The 27,264-nt window shown below is 37.3% G+C and overlaps 1 protein-coding gene across 3 annotated transcripts in view; it reads left to right on the top strand.

Annotated features, from left to right (window-relative positions):
• VPS8 (VPS8 subunit of CORVET complex) overlaps nt 1-27,264 on the top strand; it is a 237,786-nt gene that overhangs the window by 49,586 nt on the left and 160,936 nt on the right. For all 3 annotated transcript variants that reach the window (XM_044914623.1, XM_044914617.1, XM_044914619.1), the window contains 2 exons: nt 164-253; nt 21,176-21,222. In XM_044914623.1, the coding sequence (XP_044770558.1) occupies nt 164-253; nt 21,176-21,222 (137 nt within the window). The remainder of the gene's footprint in view (nt 1-163; nt 254-21,175; nt 21,223-27,264) is intronic.

Genomic DNA, 27,264 nt, shown 5'->3' with positions numbered 1-27,264 from the left:
TTAGTCTGGGGTTAAAAATAATGGGAAATAAGGCACTAAAATTTTAAATTGTATTTTTAATAAAGCTTGATTCTGTATTATTTAGGAAGATCCATGTATATTAAGTATTGAAAAATATTAGAGGTATGTTTTGATTTTCTATACAAGGCTGTTTTCCTTACAGATGGTAGAAATCCTGTTCCACTATGCAGATCGAGCTCTGAAAAAGTGTCCAGACCAGGGAAAAATCCAAGTGATGGAGCAGCATTTTCAGGTACACCTTTGCACATGCTTCTAAGAGACATTGCTATGAATAGGTCTAATACTGCTCCTTCATATTACTTGAGAAGGGGACTTTCCTGTTTTGGTTAAACATTTTTCAGCATTCAGAACTTTATTTCAGGGCTTTTGGAGCATTCTAAATGATGAAATTTTGAAGTAACAGGTCACATGGGAACAGCCGCCTAAAATGTTGTGGAGTGTTGATGCAGTTAGTTACTTAGTGCGATGTGGAAGGAAAGGATGTGTCTATAAGGATGCGTACCTGTGAAGTGACACCTTACAGTGGCTGACACCTTGCTGATAACTAACATTTTTGTTAACTAGGCTAGTTAGAGAAGAGGTGTACTACCAGGGTTTAAATTTAGTTCTAGGAGCACCTGTGACGCAACAACAGATTGGTTACCCCCAGAGAAAGATCTCTACAATAGGCGAATGAAAGGTCTGTAGTTTCTCTTGGAGCTCAATGAAAATGGAAGGCAAGGAACTATTTAAAGACCTGTACAACTTTTATTATGTGAGTTGTACTGTTTGTAGTGATCTCTAGTTATATTTATTGCAAATCTGTTTGTCCTTCTCCCATTTTTCGAGCTCCCTCACCTCTCCCTTCCCTGCCTTCACTTTTAACAAAAACCGGAGGGTCAACAAACATTTTCTAAAAAGGGCCCGATGGGAAAATTTAGGCTTTGAGAAGGGGCCATATGGTCTCTCACTTATTCTTCTTTGTTTTCTTTCTTTTTTTTTTTTTAAACAGCCCTTAAAAAATTTAAAAACCATTCTTAGCTATGAGCCATTCAGAGACAGGCTGTGGGCAGAACTTGGTCCGTATGGCAAGGTACACACCCCGGGCACTGGGCGTACAGTGTGTAAAATAGACATGGTCCTTGCTATCTTAAGTTTGCAATCCAGTCAAAGAATTTTTCTCGTGTACATTAATGGAAATACTTAGAAGAAATCTAGGGGTTTTGGTGTTCTGAAGAGCAGGCACAGCTTATATATTTCCGTAACTCCATTCGATGCTAGTAACTTTGGAAGACAAGAATAGATAGTGCAGTTAAGAGCTGGAGGGTATGAGCGGAAGATTTGGTTTCCTGAGCTGTGTTCTTTTAATGCTATGGTAGTGGTCTTCTGGCAGAGTAACTTTTATTACTTTTTGGTTGTAGGCTCATTAAATTTATCAGTGAAGTAGAGGAATAAGCCCCAATAAAATTATGAAATCAGATAACTTAGGAGGAAGGCATATGGCAGAAAGAAAGCACTTGGGAACAATACTGTTTGGCACTAATACCTTATATATAAATAAATTTGTATATACCATTGCAGTATATATAGAATACAGTATTTTAACAAGGGGATGTCTATTACCAAGAAGTGATGGGATGGTATTTATGAAAGAACTCTGGCCATTGAAATGTACACTTTTTGGAAAGAAACCTCTAATAGGGAACGCTTGGAGGGCTAATGAGGGGTGTGTGTGTATATGTGTGATACAGAAACCACTGTGCTGGGGAAGAATGTGGCAGAGAGCTGTGAAAGAAGAAAAAGGTGGTGTTCTGGTGGAGAAATGCAAAAGAATCTTGCATGACAGGGACTATAGATGACTGTTTCTAATCCAGGTTATAAAATTTACAGAGAAACAAACTGTAATAGGGATGTGTTCTTTAGATATACATTGGAAGTTTCATTCTGCTAAAAGAGTATCTGCTACAATTTTTGATTAATGATTGAGTCTCCTAGAAGGTAAAGGAAACAGTGGTGGAAACCATTATTCTGGATTTACTTTTTACCAATGATTAGGGAAATAGAATGGATAGACTCTTGAGGGGGAAAAAATACCACTTTATTTTAAAGATTGTAATAATGTTAAGAAATAAGCTCAGCTTGAATCCTATGTTTTAGAAAGCACATGTTTCAGAAGAAAAATATGGGCACAATCTCATGGTTATAGGCTTCAGAAAACAAATGGGTTCACAAAGAACAGGAAATTCTTAAATTTTGACATAATAACCACAAAAATTCAAAAAGAAAGGAAATGGGGAGGAATGTTGAGGGAAGTATCTGTCTACAAAGCACAGACTAGCTATGAAAGATGGAAGAGAGGCAGATAATCAAAGATATATGTCAAAGGCATCATGAACCTATAAGACTGTCAGAAAGGAAAATAGTCCCCAGATTGTGCCTACCAAAATGCTGAGGGCTACCCATAAAGGGATTTTGATCAAGATTCACTGAGTATCTACTACATGCCAAGTACTATGTGAAGTTTTTTGTTTTTTTTTTTAAAGATTTATTTATTTATTTTGAGAGAGCGAGAATGAGAGAGAGAGAGAGAGTACATGAGTGGGGGAGGGTCAGAGGGAGAAGCAGACTCCCCGCCGAGCAGGGAGCCCGATGCGGGACTCGATCCAGGGACTCCAGGATCATGACCTGAGCCGAAGGCAGTCGCTTAACCAACTGAGCCACCCAGGCGCCCCTGAAGTTTTTTTTTAATACAATTTTTATTTAATTCTCACAAAAACCCCATGAAGCCAGATGCTGTTTTTAATCCCCATTGCATGGATGAGGGAAGTTGAGCTGGAAAAAGGTGATTTTCCAAGGTAGCATTGCTGGTAAGTGGTGGGTCAGCACTCCCATCTAGGCCTTTCTGGTTTCAGAGCCCAGCTCCTAAGTAACTGTTGTTTTATACAGTTATTTTCAGAGCAAGTGCAGGGAAAGGATCCATGAGAAAGGGTGACTGATATTAATAGGTGATCAAGAATGAGAATTAGAGCAAACGTCTAACCCATTTAATGTTTACTGTGTGGCAGACACTGTTAATGCTTTACACATAGTAACTCATTTCATTCTTTCATAACTCTGTACGGTGGGTAGTGTTGTTATTCACACATATAGGTGAGACTGAGGGACAGAGAGGTTAAGTAACCTGTTCCAGGTCACCCAGTTCATAAATGATAGAGCTGGGATTAGAATCCAGGAAGTTGGGCCTCAGGGTCCACATCTGGATTGCTATACTCTACTAAAGAATAGCACTTCTTATTTTGCTTCTATTTTCATGAGCAGAGAAAATGGTCTTTAAAGTGGAAAAGCCTAGTTAAAAATATATATGTATATCTTAAAGATTTTATTTATTTATTTGAGAGAGAATGAAAGAGAGAACGTGAGAGGGGGGAGGGTCAGAGGGAGAAGCAGACTCCCTGCTGAGCAGGGAGCCCGATGCAGGACTTGATTCTGGGACTCCAGGATCATGACCTGAGCCAAAGGCAGTCGCTTAACCAACTGAGCCACCCAGGCGCCCCGCCTAGTTAAAAATATATTAAAAAGCTGAAGGCCAGCAAATGTGACATATAGTTCGTCGCATAATGATTGTTTAAATCTCAAAACCCAGTGGAATTATAACCCAGATATTGTTTGAACAATCTGTGTCGCTGTTCATAATTTTTAAGTAACTTTGGATTCATTTTTAAATAAAGTATGTTCAGTTAAGCATGGATGCCTAAGCAGAGGAGACACAATTTATTTCACTCAGGAGAACAATTTTATTCTGGAAAAGATCTTCAGCCCATTAGAATGAGTGAAATACATGTATGGTTAGCCACAAATCTGCCATTTTAAGTGTTTAGTCTTAAATAGTTGATCATGACATCATTAAATAGGTTGACTCTTAAAGTGTATTTTTTTTTTAAAGGAAGAGGACTTAGGAAAGTATCCACTGATAACTCCAGTGTGGTTTATGAACATTTTCCATGAGTTCCCTTGAGAATGACCATGTTAAACTCATAAATTACCTTTTTGAAAGGAATATGAGGACAGAATGTTCATGGAATGCCTGTTACATGATACCTTGTTTTCATTCAAGCATTTGTCTAAATTTTCCATTATCCTAATGGCTGAAATAAATTAATGAGTAGTAAATAGATTGGTAAATAGTAAATAGATTTGCAGCTAGATAAACATCCGTACCCAAAAGAGTATTCTTTGGTGACTTAGTATTAATTGCATTTTAGGGCTCTTTCATATCCAATTTTTTATAATTGATTTGGATGAAGATATAGTGAGTGGCTTGTGAAATTTAGGTGGCACCAAGAATCAAGGTTCAGAATGATCTTGACAAAATGCCATCAAAATTGTTACGAGATGAAATTTAACAAGGATGAACATCAAGACTGCATTAGATCCAAATAATTAAATTACATGAGTACTAGATTGGGAGGATCTTGCTGGACAGGATTTCAGTTGACCACAAACTTAGCATGAGTTAATAGTGTGTGAAGGCCCAGAAAAGGTAAGTAATAGTACTACTGGGCTACCTGTTGGAAATAAAAGTTCTGAGATACTTTATGGACTATTGACAGATTAAGCTACATCCCACAACCAGGATGGTGGGAGATTTAAAGAACAGCATTTGAAAAAACTATACTGGGTTTGTTTAATCTGATGGCTAAGTAAGTGGAGACATGCCTGCCTTCAGATGATGAAGGCCTCCAATATGGGGGTTTACCATATTGTAGCAGAAGGAAGGCTAGTATCAGTGGGTAGAAATTAGGAGGCGGTGTATTTCAGTTTAAAATTACCTAGGGAAAATGTAAAAGCTCTTGGATTTATGTGCCTCCTACTGTTGAATGTTTTGAAATAGAGGAAGACCAGCAGACCAAAGACTTTCTTTGTGGGGTGGGAAGATCTGATATTCTGTATCAGTGTGAAGCATAACCTCTAATCCAGTTAGTTGAAATTTCTAGTAAGACTGGTTTCTATTTCAGTTAAAATACTGAGAATTTATATTTTACCAGCAGGTGGCACTCGTTCCTGCTGCCTCAATTTTCATCTTTGCCTTTGATGAGGAGCCCCACCTTTTCCTTAGAGTCAGGATATATAATACCATTCAGTATTTTTGCTTTTTTCCAAAGACCAATCAGTATTTTGTCCTTCCTTAACTGTAGAAAATAACTTTGGGATCTCGTAATATTTTTGATAGGCTGTGGCTTTTATTTATCTGAGAAAAGATTTGAACCTATATTTGTATAATAACTAGCAGGATTAAAAAGAATTAAATTCAAGTGTTCTCTGTCTCATACATCTTGAGCCTCACCGTTTTTTTCTGGTCAAGTGTTTTGCATCCCAAAACAAAGTCAAACAGCAAACAAATCCCTTCTTAGCCCCATGCCATCCCCAATAGCCTGCTGCCTCTTGTTAGCACGTCCTTTATGGAGCCAAACATCTTGTAAGTGTTGTCTTCATTACTCACCACCCTCTCATTCCATGGCTGTAAATTCAGTGGGCCCTTTTATCCTTACTCTTAGTGGTCCTCAATAGCGTTCAACACAGTTAATGACTTCTTGAAACAGTCTGTCCGTTTGACTTCTCTGGTGTCCTACATGTCAGTTTTTTTCTCTCTCTCTTGCTGCTTACTGGCTTGCTTTGTTCCTTCTTCCTTCTCTCCTTTTAACCAATAACCATTAGAATTTTTCACAATACTCTCTTATTTCAGAGTCAGTGCTCTCAAGATGTTGTCTGGACCATTTATTTCAAAATCACTTGAGAGGATTGGTTAACAATGCTTTTTCTTGAATTATTTGCTAGGTCTGCTGAATCAGGCTTTCTGGGATTGGTGATCACGATTTGTAATCAGCCCCTGAGGTGACTCTTAAGCAGGTTAAAGTTTAAGAATCATTGCTTTCTCACCCCGTAGGTGATATAGACAAAGGACTATCTTACCAGTATTTCCAACCTAGATTGTTTTCTAAGTTCTGAGATCCATATAGTAAGTTGCCCATTTACATCTCCACTTGGATGTTTTAGAAGTACCTCAAACTCAAGAACATCCCTTCACGAAGCCTTTGCTGATTGATGGCCCCTATTTTAAGTGAATGGATCCACTATATACCTAAAACAAGTTGAATGATTCTTATCTTTCACTCGTTCCTGTCGATTCAGCCCCTTGACTGTGTGCCTACGCTGTTTACATCATGCCATCCATTCTGCCACCATCCTGGTGCAGGTCACTATCATCTCTTGGTATATTACCGTAGCCACTTCCTGTACATATTCTTACTGCACTTTATTCTAGAGAGAAACGTATATCAAGTGTAGACATGAGGCTCTCTGGGTTTTAAGATATTTTAAATTCCCTAGCAGTTTCTGCATTATACATCCTCACCTGTCTCCCCCTAATTCTCTGTATCCCTACCATACTAGAGTTTTCAATTTCTTGACATCCCTATTCTCTCTTAACTCAGAGTCTTTTCCCATGGTGTTCTCTCCACATAAAAATTCTTTCCTGTTTTTTTTTTTTTTTTTAAAGATTTTATTTATTTATTTGACAGAGAGAGACACAGCGAGAGAGGGAACACAAGCAGGGGGAGTGGGAGAGGGAGAAGCAGGCTTCCCGCTGAGCAGGGAGCCCAATGTGGGACTCGATCCCAGGACCCTGGGATCATGACCTGAGCCGAAGGCAGACGCTTAACGACTGAGCCACCCAGGCGCCCCTTTCCTGTTTCTTTTTAGCTTAACCAGCTCCGGTTTATTTTCAGGTCTGAGCTTAAATGTCACTTCCTCTGACTCCCAGATTAAGTCAGGTGCATTTCTTTGTAAAATACCATGCAATTAAATTACTCACTCAGTATCAGTCTTTCCCAGCTAAACTTTGTAAGTCTAGGAACTGATTTTTTCCAGCATCTGGTTTAGTGCCCTTGACTTGAGAAATATTTTTTTTGACAGATTTTTTTTTAAAACATGTATTTATGTTGTATACAGTGTTTGTCTTGGGCATATGTGTGTGTTTTTTACGTAGGCTCCACTCCCAACGTGGGGCTTGAACTTACAACCCCGAAGATCAAGAGTCACATGCTCTACCGACTGAGCCAGTCAGGCACCTCTTGGGCGTATGTTTTAAATCCAACTCTGGGAGGTTTGAACTGAGAATAGAACTTAGTGTACACAACACAGATGTCTATAATCATGGCTAATATTATTTGTGTGCTGTGTGTCTGGCAAGTATCTCATTTAATCTTCATAACATACTTGAGTAATTATCCATTTTACAGATGTTTATAGGTGTAAACAGACACACAGAGGGTTGAATAACTTGCCTAATACCATACAACCAGTAAACAGTAGAATCATGATAGGCACTCAGGCTGTCTGGTTCAAAGAGCCTTTACCCTATACTCTGCTAGGTTTCATGTGCACTTTATATTCTTTGATTATCTCAGACCAATATGTTGTTAAGTAGCTCACTTTGAAAAAGAGAGGACTAAATAATATATAAATTTTAGGAAGATATTGAAATGTGTAAAAAAGTAAAAATACAAAATGAATTCATTTTAGTATAGTCATGGTAATCATATTTGAATGATTGAGGACCATTTTATTCTTCATCTTATGGGTCATCCATAGCATTCAACACAGTTAATGACTTCTTGAAACTGTCCCTTTGGCTTCTCTGGTATCAGAAGTCTCTACTAACAGTGTTCTAAACTCAGAAGCTTGTCAATTAACTGTGGAAGCAGTTTCATGTATTTTGGGATAGTTTATCTTGCTACACTCCATGTTTGTTTATGAAACAAGGTAGAGGTGTAAATGAACACGAGGCATTTTAATAATATGAAGCAAGCCAATAGGATTTGAAAAATAATATAATTTTAAAAGATCTTAAAAGTAAAGCCTTATATTAATTGTTCTCAGGCTCTCCTTCCTGCTTTATTTTCTCCTCCATGAGAAGCAGGTCATTCAAGGCCATGGTTGTAGCCGCTATTGGCATATGTTTTTGTATTAGGAGTTCACGCCAAAGAGTGGACAGAGACTAAAAGCTGAACACAGAGTGATGCAATAGGAGCCTCCTTTTCTAACTCCTGCTTCCTTGAGGTGATTTGAGGAAGGGACAACAGTGTTGGTGTCTAGCACACCACCTTATCCCTGAGGCTTGATTAAAATGTTGGTTCTGGGGAGCTAGGTCTTTCCTAGATTTGTTTCGTTATCATACCTGGAAAAAAAGAAGGAAAAGTACACACACAAACACATGTACAGAGGGACACTTATATCTACATAGCTGCCCGTGGTGTTTGTATACTAATACCGGAATATAGCTGCCTGCCTCTGATAGCCCGTGGAGATAGATCTATTGGTCTATGTATGTGTGTGTTTAGGAGTGCTTATCTACTCTGGTAACATATATATATTCCAGGCTTTGTTAAAATTTTGAATCATTTTCGGGACGCCTGGGTGGCTCAGTCGATTAGGCGTCTGCCTTCGGCTCAGGTCATGATCCCAGGGTCCTGGGATCGAGTCCCGCATCGGGCTCTCTGCTCCGCGGGGAGCCTGCTTCTCCCTCTGCCTCTGTCTCTCTCTCTGTCTCTCATGAATAAATAAATAAAATCTTTAAAAAGAAAAAATTTTTGAATCATTTTCAAAGAATGCAGTTTTCATTACCTGACTGACTTCTAGAATACAAATTATGAGAATGAATGCCATTACTCCAAAAAGCAGAGGAATCTGCATTTGCTGTCTCATTTCTTTTCACATCATCCCTATGAAAGAGGGAAAGCCAGAGATGTTATCTTCAGTTGGTAGATGGTAAGATAGTCACAATGCAATAAAATGATCTCTTCACTCATTCAAACAATTGACAGGCTTAAATTTAGGTTTTCTGTCTGTCAGTTCAATGTTTTATTCACATATCTATTGCCTTATTTAATCTTAAATATATACACTTATCTAACAAGAGAAGTAATTTGCTGTGACCACTTTATAGCACTGTGCATTGAAGAAGAGATTGGAGAAATATTTACTTTTTTTTTTCTTCTCTTTTTTTAATTTTGGAGACCATACTTTCAGCCATTTTTCAGAGGCATTCTGCCAGGTTTTGAGACTGAGAGGAATATTCCTAAAGCAGGTATTTCTCACTGTGATTGTGTTGAAAGACTTCAGGCAGATAGCCACAAGCAGCATCCAGCACAGGCTGAACTTAATGGAAGAAGGGTCAGAAGTTTGCATGTAGGCCCTTGATCTCCATGCATAGATCAGGTCTGACTGGATGGACCGAGGTTTTGCTTCAAGAGAAGGACCTGTCCTTTCCCATTTTCCTTTCTTTTAGGGCTTTTGTGAGAGCAGCCTTCCCAATGGGCTAAGTGGGGTGATCGTCTGAGCTTGGGCACCAGATGCTCAGGATGATCGTATACTGGGGCGCCTGGGTGGCTCAGTTGGTTAAGCGACTGCCTTTGGCTCAGGTCATGATCCTGGAGTCCCAGGATCGAGTCCCGCATCGGGCTCCCTGTTCGGCAGGGAGTCTGCTTCTCCCTCTGACCCTCCCCCGTCTCATGCTCTCTCTCTCTATCTCATTCTCTCTCTCAAAAAAATAAATAAAATCTTTAAAAAAAAAAAAAAAAAAAGGATGATTGTATACTAGTCCTGGAATGTCCGCTGCCTACCTCTGTGCAAAGTTGGGTCTGTGCTTAGTCCTCGCTCCTGGGAGATGGAGAGCTACTGATCCCACCTAGCTTATTTTCAGGCATCTAGGAGATTGCCACCAGGGATAATGCTCTGGACAATCTAGTTTGTCTCTTCATAATTAGATACTGGAAAGGAAGGTTTAATATATGGAGATAGATTTGGCTTTAATATTTCATCTTGTTTATAGTTCTAAATGTTCAAAATTGATAAGGACTTGGTTTCTTTAGGAAGCCAGTGAAAGCATTAATTTGAGTAAGATAGCTCTATTTCAGTGAGTTGAGAACTATGTGTATCCTCTTTCTTTTTTTAAAATTAATTTTGTCTTGGGATAATTGTAGATTTACATTTAGTTGTAAGAAATAATACAGAGAGATTCCAAGTACCTTTAATGTGGTTTTCCCCAATGGGCACATCTTGTAAAACTATAGTACAACTGTATATAACCAGCATACTGACCCATATAGTAAAGATATAGAACATTTCCATCACCAGAAGAATCTCTCATTTTGCCCTTTTATAGCCACACCTTCTTTCCTCCCACCCTCATCCCCTTCTTAGGCCCTGGCAACCTTTAATTATTTCTATTTATATAATTTTGTCATTTCAAGAAGTTATGTAAATGGAATTATATAGTATGTAGGCTTTAGGGATTGGCTTTGTTTTTTGTGTTTTTTTTTTTTTTTTAACTCAGCATAATTCTCTGTTGATTCATCTGGGTTGTTGCATCTGTCAATAGTTTGCTGCTTTTTATTTCTGAGTTGTATACCCTTCCTACTCTTCATTTAGAACCACATTACACAGTATTATAATTTTTGCTTCAATCATAAAACATAAGAAAGCTCAAGATGAGGAATGTCTATTACATTTACCCTTGTTGTTGCTATGTTCTTTCTTCTTTCCTGATGTTCCAAGGTGTCCATTCTTGTTTCCTTTCTGTTTAGAAAACTTTCATTAGCCATTCTTTGGGGGTAGTTTTGCTGACAGTAAAGTCTCTTCATCTTAGAATGTCTTGATTGCCCCATCATGCTTCAAGGATATTCCACTGGACTTAGGATTCTAGGTTGACAGTTACTTACTTTCAGCACTTGAAAAATACTGTTTCCACGCAGCTACATGCAAAAATACTCTGACCACCATGGTTTCTGATGAGAAATTGTTTTTCTTATAGGTGTCAACTCTTTCATGCCACTTTGAAGATTTCTGGGTTTTTTCCTTTTTTCTTTAGTTTTCAGAAGTTTGAAAATGTGTGTTTGGTGTGGATTCCTTTAGATTGATCATACTTGGATAAACCTGTGTTGTGTCTTCTGCCAAATTTGGGATATTTTTGGCCATTATGTCTTCAAGTACTTGTTCAGTTCTACTCTTTATCTTTTCTTCTTCTGAGACTCTGATGACACGTTAGGTCTTTTGTTTTAGTCCCATAGGTCCCTGAGTGTCGGTTCATTTTATTTATTTATTTATTTTCAGCCTGTTTTCTCCTTCAGATTGGAAATTTCTGTTCTTTCTTCCAGTTCATTCATTTTTTTCCTCGGAACCACCTATTATGCTGTTGAGTCCTTTGAGTTTTTTAAAAATTCAGTTACTGTATTTTTCAGTTGTAAAATTTCCATTTGGTTCTTTTTATATCTTCTATTTCTTTGATCAAACTTTCTATATTTTTATTTGTTTTAAGATTGTAATATTATTGAAGCAGTTTTATCATGGCTGCTTTAAAAATCTTTGTCAGATCATCTGACATCTCTGTCATTTTAATGTTGGCATCTCTTGATTATCACTTTTCAATTCGGTTTGAGATCTTTTTGTTCTTGGTATGATTTGTGATTTCCTTTTGAAACCTAAACATTGTGGTGTTAGGTTGTGAGACTCCAGATCTTATTTAAACTTCTGTTTTAGCTGCTTCCTTCTGATACTGCTCTGACAAGGGAAGGGTTCTACCTTCTTACTGTTAGGTGGGGGTAAAAATACAGGTTCCCTTCCATTGATACCTGATAGAGGGTGCTCATCCTCACTGCTGGACAGAGATGAGAGTTCTCCTTACTAAGTCTTCTCTGATACTTCACTGGACAGGGATAGGAATGCCTCATTACTGTCCCTATGTGGCCTTCATTGACGCGTGGTGAGAGCATCACTACCACTGGATTGGGCATTGGTGAAAGTTCTGATTCTCTTATAAGTCTCCTCTGACACCACCCCTTGGGCCTCATGACATGAATTCCACTAGCACTCTCCATGTGGGAGGAGGAGGGATTGGTCACTGCCTTGTTGGGATTGAAAGTCCTCACTTTCTTAGACTTCTCTGGTACCATCCTGCTCAGTGGAGGGAGAATTGGGGTACCTTGTTATATGCTGTGGAGGGTGGAAATCTAGTTTTTCCACGCAGCTTTTGCTGACATGGGTGGGTGTATTAGTCAAGGTTTTCCAGAGAAACAGAACCAATAGGAGATATATATAGATCTCTCTCTCTCTCTCTCTCTCTATGTATATATATATATAGAACCACATCACACAGTATTAAAATTTTTGCTTCAACCATAAAAAGTGTGTGTGTGTGTGTGTGTGTGGAGAGAGAGAGAGAGAGGATGATGATGATGATAAGGAACTAGCTTACTTGATTCTGGAGGCTGAGTAGTCCCAAGATTGTCAGTTGGAAAGCTGGAGACTCAGGAGAGCTAATGTGTAGTTCCAGTCCAAGTCTTGAAGGCTTGAGAACCAGGAGAGTCAATGATGTAGTTCCAGCCTGAAAGCTGGCAGGCTTGAGACCCAAGAAGAGCAGATGTTTCTGCATTCCTAGGGAGGGCAACCTGCTATACTGAATCTACTGATTCATATGTTAATCTCATTTAAAAATTTGCATACAGACACACCAGAATAATGTTTGACCAAATATTTAGGTACATTGTGGTCCAGCCGACTGGACACATAAAATTAACTGTCACGGTGGGTATGGGGCCACGGTTTTTTTCTGTGGTATTTGGCCAGAATAGAGCAGATTTTTTTTTCTTTTTTAGAGCAGATGTAAGTTTTTTGGGTTTTTTTTTCTCTCTTGCAAGATTCCTCCTTTTCTGTTTTTTTGGCTAGAGAGAGTAGCTTTCATTAGAGAGTAGCTTTCATGAGCCTTTTTCTGCCTGTGTGCATGGGCATCTCCTGGCTGCCAAACTTCTTTAGTTCCAAGTCTGGGATCTATGGTAAAAAGGAACCAGGGAGCTCACCACCGTGTCATTCCTTAGATCCCTAGTAGGTCTGCCTTCTTCCATCTTTCAGAGTCTTCTGTTTGTGTTGTATATGTTGTCCAGGGTTTTTAGTTACATTAGTAGGAGAGATAGGGACAAATATGTCTGCTCTAGTTCCCTAGAAGTGGAAATCTCCTATGTGTCCTCTTTTCAAGGCATTTCAAGGTTCCTTGGATAATGAAAGAGAAGGGAGTGAGCAGAAATTTAGAATTGGAGAGAGTTTAGGCCAAGAGAACTAAGAAGTGCTGCAGGGAATGGAAGTTGGTGAGTGGCACATAGTAGAGATTCGTACAGAAGTAATTAAAGTCTACACATGTATTCTAAGACTAAACCACTTGTAATAGTGTCACAATTCTTAATTTTTAATCTTAGTTCTCTGCTTAAGGCCCTTTCAGTGGTTTTCCATTACGTTAGAATAAAGTCCAGAATCTTGCACATTGTCCCTTCCTCATCCAGTGCCAGTCTTTGCTTTCTGTGCTCTGGTCACACTATCTCTCTGTCTTCAAGGTTCTCTACGGTCTCTTATGTCTGGACTCTCCTTCAAGTTACTGTTCCCTCTCACTGGATGGCATGTTCTTACCTATAGTTTGGTTGGTTACTGCTGTCTCTCAGATATCCATTTAAATGTCCCATTCCAAGAAAGGCCAACTTAGGTGAGGCCTCCTTGCTCTAAGTTTCCCTGGCATTTCATATTTCCCCTCTCTCCACTGTCATCATACTTCATTGTTAACTACTTTAAAAAAATCTTTGTACCAAACTATAAGATATGTATGTTTTGTTAAATCTGTATCATTAACACCTAGCAATGTCCCTGGTCTATAGTAGATGCTTTATATAAATATAAATATGGCTTAGACATATTTGTGTATATCCTTGTCTCTATGTTATAGCTTCTTATTTCTGTAATGTTGAGATTGACTATACATTGTTGTATTACCTGTGTCTGTTTTATTTTAAACATTCAATTTAATTTTTTGTATTAATTATACATTTGTATGATTTAAAAATCAAAAAGTATAAAAATGTATACAGTGAAAAGTCTGTCTCCACCCTGATGCCGTCTGCCCAGTTCCCACCTGCCTCTCACCATTGCAACTAACTTTTTATGCATATTTCCAGATTTTCTTTACATAAATACAAGCAAATATACACAGCTTTAACCACCCACCCATTCATATTTTTTCCTTTTTTAACACAAATAATAGGAAACTATATTTGTGATTTTGTAATGTTTTCCCACTTAGTATATCTTGGAGATTTTTTTATATTGGTTCATGGAGAATGTCTTTTTTTCACTTTGGTAGTTGCATGGTATTTATTTTTTTATGCTATTGTAAATAGTATTTTTTTTTTTTTTAACTTCAGTTTCAGCTTGTTTCTAGTATATGGAAATGCAGCTGATTTTAGTATATTGAACTTCCATCCTGCAATCTTGCTAAACTCCTTCTTTATTAGCTCTAATAATTCTTTGTATATTTCACCAGATTTTCTACATAGATAATCATGTTGTCTGCAAATAAAGACAGAATTATTTCTTCTTTTCCAATCTGGATGTCTTTTATTTCTTTCTGGCCTTATTCCACTGGCTCTAGTATGACCTCCAGTGTGATGCTGAATAGAAATTTTGAGAGTTGACATCCTTGTCTTTTTTTTTTTTTTTTTTAAAGATTTTATTTATTCATTTGACAGAGACACAGTGAGAGAGGGAAGACAAGCAGGGGGAGTGGGAGAGGGAGAAGCAGGCTTCCCGCTGAGCAGGGAGCCCGATGCGGGGCCAGTCCCAGGACCCTGGGACCATGACCTGAGCTGAAGGCAGACGCTTAACGACTGGGCCACCCAGGCGCCCTGACATCCTTTCTTGTTCCGGTGTCAGTGGGAAAGCATCAGTCTTTGATTTATAAATTTGATGCTAGCTATAGTTTTTCAAAGATGCCCATTATCAGGTTGAGGAATTTCTATTCTTAATTTCCTGAGATTCTCTTATTTTTAGGAACAAATGCCATTGACTTTTGTCAGATTGTTTTTGTGTGTCCATAGAGGTGATTATATAGTTTTTTTTTTAAATTTCTTAATATGGTGAATTGTATTGATTGATTTTTGAATGTTAAATCAACCTGGCACACCTGGGATAAAGTCATGTGGTTAATATGTATCATCTGTTTTATAAGGACATCTGTGTTCATGAGGAATAATGATCTTTTCTTTTCTTGTAATGTCTTTGTGTAGTTCTGGTATTGGTGTAATCCTGGCCTCATAGAATTATTTGTGAATTATTCCCTGCTTTCCAACTTTATGGAAGAGTTTGTGTAGAATTGGCATTGTTTCTTCCTTAAATGTTTAATAGAATTCACCATTGAAAGTATCAAGGCCTTGGGTTTTCTTTGTAGGAAGGTTTTTAACTACCAGTGCAAATTTTTAGGAGGTTATATATTTCTTCTTGAGTAGGGTTGTTGTTTTCTATCTTTAAAGAAATTGGGCCACTTCATCTAAGTTGTCAAACATATTGGGAAAAAGTTGCTCATGACATTTTAATTACCCTTTTTATGTCTGGAGAATCTGTAGTGATGTCATCTTGTCATTCTTTATTTGGTTAATTTCTAATTTAATTCCATTGTGTCAGAACATACTTTGTATGACTTGAATCTTTTTAAATTTGAAACTTGTTTTATGGCCTAAAATACATCATCTATCTTAGTAAATGTTCTGTGTTCTTGAGAAAAAATGTATATTTTGATGCTGTTGGATGGAGTGTTCTAAAAATATCAATTTACAGATTTATTTAAGGCTATCAGTTCAATATGTATCACTTTCATTATTTTATATATAATCTTCAACTTGGTATTCTTTCAAAGAGTTTTAGAGAAAGTTTATTTTTATTTTTATTTTTTTTAAAGATTTTATTTATTTATTTGAGAGAGAATGAGATAGAGAGCATGAGAGGGGGGAGGGTCAGAGGGAGAAGCAGACTCCCTGCCGAGCAGAGAGCCCGATGCGGGACTCGATCCCAGGACCCTGGGATCATGACCTGAGCCGAAGGCAGTCGCTTAACCAACTGAGCCACCCAGGCGCCTGAGAAAGTTTATTTTTAAGTGGATAAAGCACCTTATTTTCTGATAGGTGATTACTTTCTGGTTTTATTGTATCATGATCAGGTAATGTGTGTACTAATGCTACCTTTTGGAGTTTATTTGGATTTTCTCTGTGGCACAGGGTATGGTCAGTTTTCATTAGTATTCAATGAGCATTTGAAATACAGTGCTTTGTGTGTTTTCACAGAGAATAGTTCATTATCAATCAGATTTTTTATAGACCTTTTAAATCCTTACTCATTGTTTTCCACCTGATTTCTCATGGATGGTGAGAAGTAAAGTGCCTTTTGGATTGTGCTCTTTTCTCTATTTTTCCTTCCATCTTGTGCTTTATGAATGTTAGCATTGTATAATTTAGTATGTACTATAGAGTAATTTAGCTTATAGAAATAAGTTTATCTTCATTATGATTTATTTATTCATGTAATTGCCCCTTTAGCCTGAATTTTAGTTTATCTGATAGAAATATCACACCTTTGATTTTTCTTTGCATGGTATACTTTTGCCTATCCTTTTATTTTCAATCTTTCTGGATCACTTTGTATTTGTATTTGTTTACTACATAGAACTGGGGGTTTGCTTTTTTGAGATTTCAGATTTTTTGCTTTTTTCAGATTTTATTCTGAAAATCTTAAGTGACGTAAGCCAAATGTATTTTGTTTTTATTTTTTTAAGGAAGCCTTTTACCACTTACTCTGTTTTTATTTGTGCATGTACTTCTGATATTTGGGAATGTGTATTTAATTCCAATGATTACCTTTAGGGTTATAGCTAAAGGTATAGTTCCCTTGATCCTCTATTTCTTTGGGCATTGTTCCTTGCAGTGATAAAATTAGCATTATATTTTCTTTTTCCTTTCACCTCAACTCCTCCTTCATTACCACATTTTAACCATTATCTCAGTATTTGCTTTTATACTGTTAAAACAGGCTTTTAATTCCAATTTTAATTGTGAGATTTAAAGGTTATCTTTTTACTACCTTACAGATGAAGCCAATGAATCTTTTCTACCTCCCACCTTCTTTACTTTCTCCTCCCTGTCTGTCTTAATATAAATCTTTTACTCATCGTCAGAGGATATCAGTTTGTTTTACTTTTGCTGTTAAATGTAGTTCTTGCTTATCACCAGAGTTTTTGCTGTGGTCTCCCTGGCCATTTCTTGGTTGCTGAAGCTGTTTCATGAAGAAAGGTTCAGGAAAACAATATTCTTTTGAGTTGTTACATTTTCATATTGTTGGACTCTAGTTTTTATTTTGAAAAACATTTTGGCTTTTCTTAAGGATCTTGAAGATACTGCTCTATGACATTCTGGCATTGAATATCACTGTGGGGGAAATCCTAGGCTAGGCAGATATTCCCTGCCTCCCCCCCCCCCCCCCCCCCATAATTAACTGATGATTTCTTCTGGCTGTTTCTTTACTTGTTGGAATCCAGAACTTGACTGCACTGGGTCTTGGTGTAACCATTCTACGCCATTTTTTCCCTAGCATATGATGTGTTCTTTCAATATCTAAATTTAAGTCTTTCTCGTGCATGCGCTCTCTCTCTCTCTCTCTTTTTTTTTTTTTTTTAACTTTCAGGAAAGTTTTCTTGAATTGTATCTTGAACTGTTTGTTCTATTGCACTGCTGGAGTTTTCTTATTCAGGGATTCCAGTTATACATATATTGACGTTTTCTCTTTCATTTCCTCCCCCTTCCTCCCTTGTCCTCTTTCCTTCCCCCTCCTGTTTCTCTCCCTCCCTTCTTCTTACACACCACCAAATACTTCCTTCACGACTCATTTGTCTGCAGGCTAGATGTCACCCATCACTGTACTTACTGTTTAATTAGGAAGATAAAACATTCTCTTATTAAAGATACCAATGATATCCAAATTTCTAAATGCAATAAACACTTTTCAGATCTTATCCATCCTCAGTGCTGTATTAAACAGTGATGATCAGTCACCTTTCCTTTTTGAAGTTCTGTATCCTTTAGCTATCTGTGACTGTGTGCCCTTCTGATTTTTATACCTTTATGGTTGTTCTTGAGTTGGATTTTGTTTCTATCCTTTGACCATATCATAACTATTAGTCTTAGAATTTAGTTCTTTGTCCAGTGGTTTCTAGCTCTATCTATTATCCTGGGACAGGTTTATTCATATACATTGTTTCCTCTTATGACTTAGAAATCTATAATTCTTTTTTTTTTTTTTTTTAGTAATCTCTACCCTCAGCCTGGGGCTCGAACTCACAACCCCAAGATCAAGAGTTGCACGCTCTGCCGACAGAGCCAGCCAGGCACCCCTAGAAATCTATAATTCTAACCCTGATGTTTTAGATTACTGAATTTCTGATTATTCAACATCAAAGTAAAGATGTTCCTAAAATCTGCCATAGTCCAAACTGCACTTAGCTTCTTTTTTTTTTTTAAAGATTTTATTTATTTATTTGAGAGAGAGAGCAAGCACATGAGAGGGGGTAGGGTCAGAGGGAGAAGCAGACTCCCCGCCGAGCAGGGAGCCCGATGTGGGACTCGATCCCAGGACTCCAGGATCATGACCTGAGCCGAAGGCCGTCGCTTAACCAACTGAGCCACCCAGGCGCCCTGCACTTAGCTTCTTTCTTCTAACACTTCTACCTACATTTCTTATCTCATTTTGTGACATCTTCACTTCACTCAACCATCACTTAAGCTAGAAACTTAGGGGTTATCATAGACTCCTTCCTATACCGTCCAGCCCACAACCAGTCTGTCACCAAGCTCTAGTTTTACTTTATAAATATCTCCTAATTCTGTCTGCTGTTTTTTAGGTCTACCATCACAACCCTAGTTTAGTCCCCATTTCACTTTGACAGCCTTCTACCTTCAGTCTTGGTTTTCCAGATCTTCCCATCATAAAATCACTTGAGTGATCTGTGCTCAGTGTATGAATCTGATGATTTCACTCTCCATTAATCTCTCTAGTAAGTGTATCCTTAGTACTTAGTACTAGGCCAAGCACTTCTTTAATTTTTGCATTTAATAATTTTAAATATATTTAATAGTTTCTCATAATACTTAAAGTGTTAGGAGTCTACCTCTGCTATTTATAGTTTCTGTTGCTGTTTACTCATGGTGAATTATTTCATGTGGTGCTTTAAAATTTTTTGTTTTGAACATCAGTCGAACTTATTTTGCCTGTGTTAAGTACTGTCTCCAGAGAAATTTTGAATTTGCTTTTTTCAAGTGCCCCAGAGTATCCTTTTTCAGAATCATCTTTTAGGTTACTTTCTTGGCTTGATTTTTCCTATCCTAAGGAGATAGTGTAAATTCAAATCTCAAATCCACCTACAAGCAGGATATTGGTTATAGATTCTTACAGAGTACAAATTTACCCCCACTGAGTCCAGGCTGAGACAGACGATCTTTCTTGTCATCTTCCTGTGCTTATAGGCAGATTTCGCTCCCTCTTTTCTTTTCACTAAGGATGTAGCTTTTCAAGAATCCTGGTTTTAGGGGGCTCCTGGGTGGCTCAGTCGGTTAAGCGTCTGCCTTCGGCTCAGGTCATGGTCCCAGGGTCCTGGGATTGAGCCCCGCATCGGGATCGAGCCCTGCATCGGGCTCCCAGCTCCGCGGGAAGCCTGCTTCTCCCTCTCCCACTCCCCCTGCTTGTGTTCCCTCTCTCACTGTGTCTCTCTCTGTCAAATAAATAAATAAAATCTTTAAAAAAAAAAAAAGAATCCTGGTTTTAGGAAGATCTTTTCTTCAGTCTCTTAATGTTGCAAGGGTCTAAGGTCTCAGCTTCTTTCTGGCATTAAAACCCAAGCTCTTAATGTGACCAACAAATGTATAAGACAGTCTCAGTAACAGCTTAGGGCTATTGCTTTGGTTTTCAGTTCCCTTTTCATTTTTAGACTCATATTGCCCCTACTTTCTTAGGAACTCAGCTATGTATTGTAAGGAATGTTTATTAAATTTTCCCCCAACATTTCTAGGGAGATTTTTTTCCCTCCAGATTATCTGGCCCACTGTATTCTCATACAGGGTTGACACTTGCTGTAGCTCTAACACTTTTCACATTTTTCACATGATCTAACACTTTTCAATTATTTTAGTTCCTGTTTTTGAAGAATCTAAATAAGATTTTAAATCCTGTTGTAAGGAATATTGATGACTAAAGGAAGCAAATGGAATCTTTTCAGGGTTGTAGGTCCTCTCTCAAATAGTAAGGGTTCCTCAGTTTTATTTGTTTTGCCAAACAAGTGTTAGCATGTAGTATTCTGTTCTTCACATAGTGCCTTCTCCCCTGGTGGGATTTTTTCTACCTAGAACTTAGGCCCTCTAGGATTTTTTTTTTTTTTTTTTTAAAGGAAGCCATTTCCCTGCAGTCAGCAGAAAATGAAAGAGTACTACTGAAATCTAATGCTTGGTTACTTGACAATTTCCAGGAATAATAAGCTTCTGTTTCTTCCTCAAACTGTTTCTCTTGAAAAAGGCCAAAATTATGGGTTGTCATTCACTTGATACAAGTCTATACAAGATGAATTTAAAGCAATCAAAATGTTATGAAACCGAGAAGTTAAATCAACCTTAAAATAGCTGGTTTGGAGGATTGTGACAAAATATGGACAGCCTTAATCACCTGAGCCACCAACAGGACCAGCTGTATTCTATTATCAATCTGATATATTTTCTTCATATTTTTTTCTTTTTCTTTGCAAATTTTCTTTATTAAGGTTGTGAGATAAATACATAGTTTTCACCTAAAGTTTGTTATGTTGTTGTAAACTCTTTGTGAATTCGTAATATTACATAGTATTTTATTTAAACAGCAAATTTACTTAACGACTTTCCCATGTTGTATATTTAATTCCGATTTCTTCCTCTCCTCCCTCTTCTCCTGCTACTTCTGTTATAGATCTGCAGTGAATACCTAAAAATGCATTAAACTTTTTTTTTTTTTCTTAAATGTATTTAGGATAAATTTCCAGATAGAATTACTGGGTAAAAGTCTTTTCACATTTTTAAGATTTTTGACACATAGTGCCAAATTACTTACCAAAAGCATGGTATAAAGTTAAATTCTCCCAACAATTTACCAGTGTCTTAAGCAGACCACTTTGATTATGTCGAACCAGGGGTCCATGGGACAGAGGTGTGGTGCTGATAGTTTCTTTATGGTTTTTCTTCAGGACATGGTGCCTGTCATCGTTGATTACTGCCTGCTGTTGGAGCGAAAGTAAGTATACAGTGCCTGTCAGGTTCAATTATTTTGAACCCAGATTGCCTCTTGTTTATATTATAATTTACTGTTATGAAGTCTGTGAATTTGGGTATTTTTTTTAAGAAAGTTTAATTTACAGAAATTTGATTAACAATTTCCGGTCCATTTACCTAGTAAAACTAACTTTTCCAAAATAGATGCTGTGGGTTTATCAGCTACATGTTTGTGTGGCCGGATAGTGGAGGCAAACATAGCTAACAAAAGAGCAATCCTACTAAAAGATCTTAAAAGTAAAAGTGTATGATTCATGTCCTGTAAATATATCCTCTTTTATGAACTATCACTAAAACAGTTTTACACACCACCCAAAAAAGGGCAAAATTCAGAGTGCTTCTGGTGTTGGTTTTTAGAGCCTTTTGTTGAAAAGATAGCAGTGTAAATACACTTTGATTTGGCTTTGTTGGTTTAAATAGTAACTGTATAAATTAACCAACCTTTGCTAGCTCACAGTTTTTTCACACTTAAAATAATAGCTCCTCTCTTGCCAGGTATTGTTGTAGGCCCTTTACATTAATTTATCTAATTTTTATAACAGTGAGGTAGGTATTATTATCCTCTTCATTTTACATAGGCGGTTCCAGAGGCAGAAAGCCATTAAAGAACTTGGCCAAAGCTAACTCACACTTTTTTTGAGGAGCAAAGATGGGATTCCAATTCAGGCAGTCTGGCTCCTGAGTTCTTGCTCTTAACCTTAAACTAGTTTGTTTCTGAGTGGTAGACAACTGTGAGGATCCAGTGCAGATAGTCCTAAAACCCTGTACAGCACTGACCTGACTCATGAATTTATGTTCAGGTAGCCTGAATCATAAAACATTGGATCATACTTTGAAAGTATGAATGTATATGAATGTTATCAAGAGGGCAGTTATTTGCTATGTCAGACCATTAAGTCATGAAGAGCTATAGTTTCTGTTAAGTCCATTCCAATGTTTCAGCTATACAGTGTTATATGTTACTATCCATTGGAGTATGTTGTGTTCATGGTTGGGATATCAGTGAAAACATTGCTTTATGTTACTCATTTTCTCCTCTATGAGGGCCTAAGGGAAAAATTTCCCTCAGGTCTACTGCCAGAAATACTTTTGCGTCTCCTGAACAGCTAGTTCACTTTTAGCTAACGGGCAGTGAATTGTATTGCTAATTAACTTTCCTAGAAAGCTAAGAGCCATGATAGCTTTTCGTAACTTGGTTTTCTCTTTACCCCACTTTTCATACTCCCTTACTTTTATTTATCTTTATTTTTTTAAAGCAGCTCAATAGTTTATGGATCAGTTTTACATATTTAATCCTCATAATTGCAGTGTAAGGTAATGTTTTTCTCATTTTCAGATGAGGAATTTGAAATGTAGAGATGTTCCTAATACTAATAAGTACTGGAATCAACCCAAATCTTCAAGTTGACATAATTATGAGATAAAGTACCTAAGACTGAATTTTGTTTAGAGTAAGAAGGCATATCTTTGTAAAATGGATTATTTCCACCTAGAATGGTACCTGGCACAAAGTAGTTATCCAGTACCTGATGGATGAATTAATTAAATAATTCTGCCTCTTGGTTTGCAGGGTGACTTATCTTGAATATGTGAATACTACTCTCACAGTGATGTAAAGTTAAAATGGTCCTACTAGTTGTAAGATGAAGGATTATATAGGGAAAATGAAAAAATAGGTTCATTCTTTCAGAAATACTCATTTCCAAAATTTTCTGAAAGAGAAACTTTTTTATATGATTTGAAAAAGAAATATTTCCAATTTTATGTAATCTATGGACTGGCTGAGAATGCAATAATTACTTCATTAAATCATAGCCTATAACCTGGAAGATAAGATCTGGTCTAGATTTTTACCAAATTAGGATCTATTTATTATTTTTTTGCTTTTACCAACTTCTTTCTTTCCATTAAATTTCCCTGACTCCTTAGCATGTTCTCTCCTGGGCTGTGTCAGAAACAAATACAGTATTTGTTGTTGGAGATCTCAGAGAGAAATACCAGCAGTTATAATATATACCTAACCTCCAAAGGGAAGGAAGATCTCAAGGGTCCTTTTCCCAGCTCTTCCCTCTCTCTCTCCTTCCTCCCACTCATACATACTAGATATACTAGATACACTCATACATGCCTAGATCCAGGGCCAGGGATATTTTCCTGGGACCGTAGTGTAAATAGTAGGACTTCCTTCTCTCTGGATTCCATTTTCAAAGGCTGAAGACCAGGGCGCCTGGGTGGTTCAGTCGGTTAAGCGTCTGCCTTTGGCTCAGGTCATGATCTCAGGGGCCTGGGATCAGCCCTGAGTTGGGCTCCCTGCTCAGCGGGGAGCCTGCCTCTCCCTCTCCCCCTCCACCCTGTTCATACTCTCTCTCTCTCTCTCAAATGAATTAAAAAAAAAACAAAAACAAAAACTTCAAAGGCTGAGGACCGGATTGTACTAGAACCTGCTTCTGCTTGGGAGTAGTCCAGCATATGTGTTCTTAACTCTCTTTCCCTCACTTTTTCTGTTCTCCAGATTTTAGTAAGGGCAGAAGGGACAGGGCAGCATTCCCAGCAATGTAAGAAATGCGATACTAGTTATTGGGTCAAATGTTACCTTTTGTGTTCTAGACTGTGTACTTTTATGCTTGCTTAGTTCTCACCATCCTGACTTTTCTTTTTCATCAGAAAGATCCCATATATGGGGTCAAATAGGCCAGTTGATCAACCTCAATTCTTTGTGTCTAGGTCATCTTTCAGTCTCCTTCCATTCCAGACATGCAATGATTAAAGATAGATTAGTTATGAAAACTCTATATATACTTTAAATAGCTCAGTCTCAAATGGTAGAGTTTTTATCATTTTTCTTAGAGTTGCCATAGACAGGTTAAAAGTGCTCAATTCCCTAGGATAAATTGAAGTGGAGGCTTAAGATGTATGTAGCTTCAATCCGGTATGATATCTTTCATCCTAAGCTGGAGCCTCTCTTTATGCCATCTTCTTTGACATTTGGTTCCATTAATGTGGAGGGTCTTCTCTTCCACATTCCCAAATTTTTGAAATATCTGAGCCATTAAGATTGCTTTAAAGAATGCTTAGATTGGGGGCACCTGGGTGGCTCAGTCGGTTAAGCGTCTGCCTTCAGCTCAGGTCATGATCTCAGGGTCCTGGGATAGAGCCCCCCATCAGGCTGCTTGCTCAGACAGCAGGGAATCTGCTTCTCCCTCTCCCTTTGCCCCTCCCTGTCATGCTTGCTCGTTCTCTCTTTCTCTCTCAAATAAATAAATAATCTTTAAAAAAAGAAAGCTTAGATTGTGCATAACACAAAATTTTACAAAACATAATCTAGTTCTCAGCTAATTTCAGGTAATTTCCTCCACTTCTAGGGTCATCACTTAGACACTCAATCCTGGCCCCCTAATGCCCTTTATCTTAATATCTTCTGATAGAGTACATTGTTTTTATAGTCACCCCTTTTTCACACACAGTTTCTTATGTAAGTCCAATTATAAACAAAATACATATTCTGAACTGATTTTAACTGAGTACCACAACTGGTGCACTATGATCACTGTTACTTCAGTAATAATTCATAGAATCCCATATCCAGCAGTAACAGTAATTGAACTAGTGGATATATGTATTCCCATTTGTACTTAAGAATTCTTTTATAGTGTAAAATCCTTTTACTGTGGCAGGAACCACATTTGTTTTTTTTCTCTTTAGGGCATACTGACCTGTATGTTATAGGCATCTTTTTTGGTTAAAATTGGCTTTATAGTCTTTTTGTGAATTGTTTAAAATCAGAAGTGACAGGAAATTCTGTTTTTGAAGACTTGTACTTTTATTTTCATAATTTGATTTCTTTCACAGTTTACTTTCAATTTGGTAGTGTATATTTTCTTTTTAGTATTAGACAAAAGGTACATCTTCAGCTTTATGTAGGACATTTAATGATTTGTCATTTTGCCTTTAAAACGATAGGCATAATTTCAGTTTATTTTGAAAATAGGTCCAGCGTTTATTTGAACTATAATCATAATTTTGAACAGTGTTTAAAAATAGGTTCTGTGTTTTTGTATATGAATTATATCTCAATAAAGCCATTATAAGACAAAATGGGTGCTGTGTGTAGATGATCTTGACCACTTTGAGCTTGTATCACTGTAAGCAGATATCCAAAAAAGAAGCCATCATTCAGATGACTTGAATTACATATAAATCTGAACCAGAAATATTTGTTAGATCTAAAGTGAATCTGAAGTGGTCTTTTGATAGCCAGAGTGTTTGTTCATTCTTGTTCAACGTCAATATTATCATTTGAGAAACAGAAAGATCGTAATTATCAAGCATGGTTGAGAAATTGGATGTTTTAGATACTGTTTTCTTGATAACTGCATGTTAATATTTTAAACATCAAAGCTAGGTGGAAAAGATGCCATGCCTTTATTTTATAACAGCTGTATTGAAATATAATTTCAGATACCATAAAATTCACCCTTTTTAAAGTGTACAGTTCAGTAGTTTTTAGTATATTCATAGAGTTATACAACCTTTAGCAGAATTAAGCCGTGCCTTTTTTAAAGGAAATCTTCACAAACTGTGATACTTCTATCAGAAAATAGAGCAGTTTGAACATCATTTCTTATAGTTCATTTGAACTTTGCCATTACTTTTGTAAATAAGGAGAGCAGCCCAAATCAACTTTGAATTTATTGAGTCCTGCGTACATTTACAGGGGATTTATTTATTTGGCTCCAGTTATATCCGTAGTAAAGACTGGCAAGTTTTTTGTTTTTTTTTTTTAAGATTTTATTTATTTATTTGACAGAGAGAGACTCAGCGAGAGAGGGAACACAGGCAGGGGGGTGGGGGAGGGAGAAGTAGGCTTCCTGCGGAGCAGGGAGCCCGATGCAGGACTTGATCCCAGGACTCTGGGATCATGACCTGAGCCGAAGGCAGACACTTACTTAAAGACTGTGCCACCCAGGCGCCCCAAGACTGGCAAGTATTAAGGACTGAGGCTCTTGCTCCCCTTCTGACAGTCTGGCTTTGTACTGATAATCAAAGCTGAGTTCTTCACATGCTTAAAATTGCAAAATTGATAATGCACAAAGTGAATTTGGCCATTTTCTCTATCAGTTTGAAATTATGAATGGTAAACCCCAAATAATGTCTTTAATATACTCATATTAATGTAAAGTGCTGTTATGTAGAAAGAAGACCTCTTTGGCTCTCTGTTACTCAGAGTGGACTTTGTATTGTACTGGCTACAGGGTGGCCAAGTTTGAAGTGATAAACAGCAGTTTTAAAGTTAGGACTTCAGGAAACAAAGTCAGCACCCTCGAGTATAATTCCGAAATATAGAAAGAAACACAAGAGCTAAACACTTTTTTTTGGTATGTACTTTTCTTTCTTCCTTCTTGCTTGATGCTCTAATAAATATTCTCCCAAAATGATGAGAACATGTCTTTGAATTTTGTTTTATTTTTACTTTAAAGTAGGGATACCAATAGGAGTTGCTGAGTTTTATTTTTCTTACTTCTTTATTTATAGGCTCTGACTGGTTAAGAAAGAAACATCCAGTTTTGCCTTTAATCTTACCAGCATTACATGCTGCTGTTTGTTACAGGACTGCCTGGTTTGTCACCTTTTATGCTCTGTTTACTGAATTTTTCACTCTTTAATTTTCCTGCCTAGGGCTTTTGGTGTCGAACTAAAATATATAATTATCTTCCCTAGCATGTTGTTTTTAACAACACATTACAGAGTGGAAGGGCTAGCAAATACGGCATTTTCTTTATATTCATTAGAGTTACTTTGTTACTCTTTATCTTTGTTGCAGTAAAGTTTCATTAATCTCAGTTTCTTTTACTTGGTTAGTAATTGGTAATCACAAAAATGTGATAGACTATTGATTAAAATGAAACTAACATGAAAAATATGAAGCAGAGGGGAAAACTGATGTAAAAATTACATTTGTGGATATGAGGAAAAAAATAAATGGATATGGATTTCCCTCCCAGGA

Source organism: Neomonachus schauinslandi, chromosome 1 (assembly GCF_002201575.2).
Source record: "Neomonachus schauinslandi chromosome 1, ASM220157v2, whole genome shotgun sequence".
NCBI lineage: Eukaryota > Metazoa > Chordata > Mammalia > Carnivora > Phocidae > Neomonachus > Neomonachus schauinslandi.
Note: the sequence above shows the minus strand (reverse complement) of the source record. Positions and strands in the feature narration are given on the sequence as shown.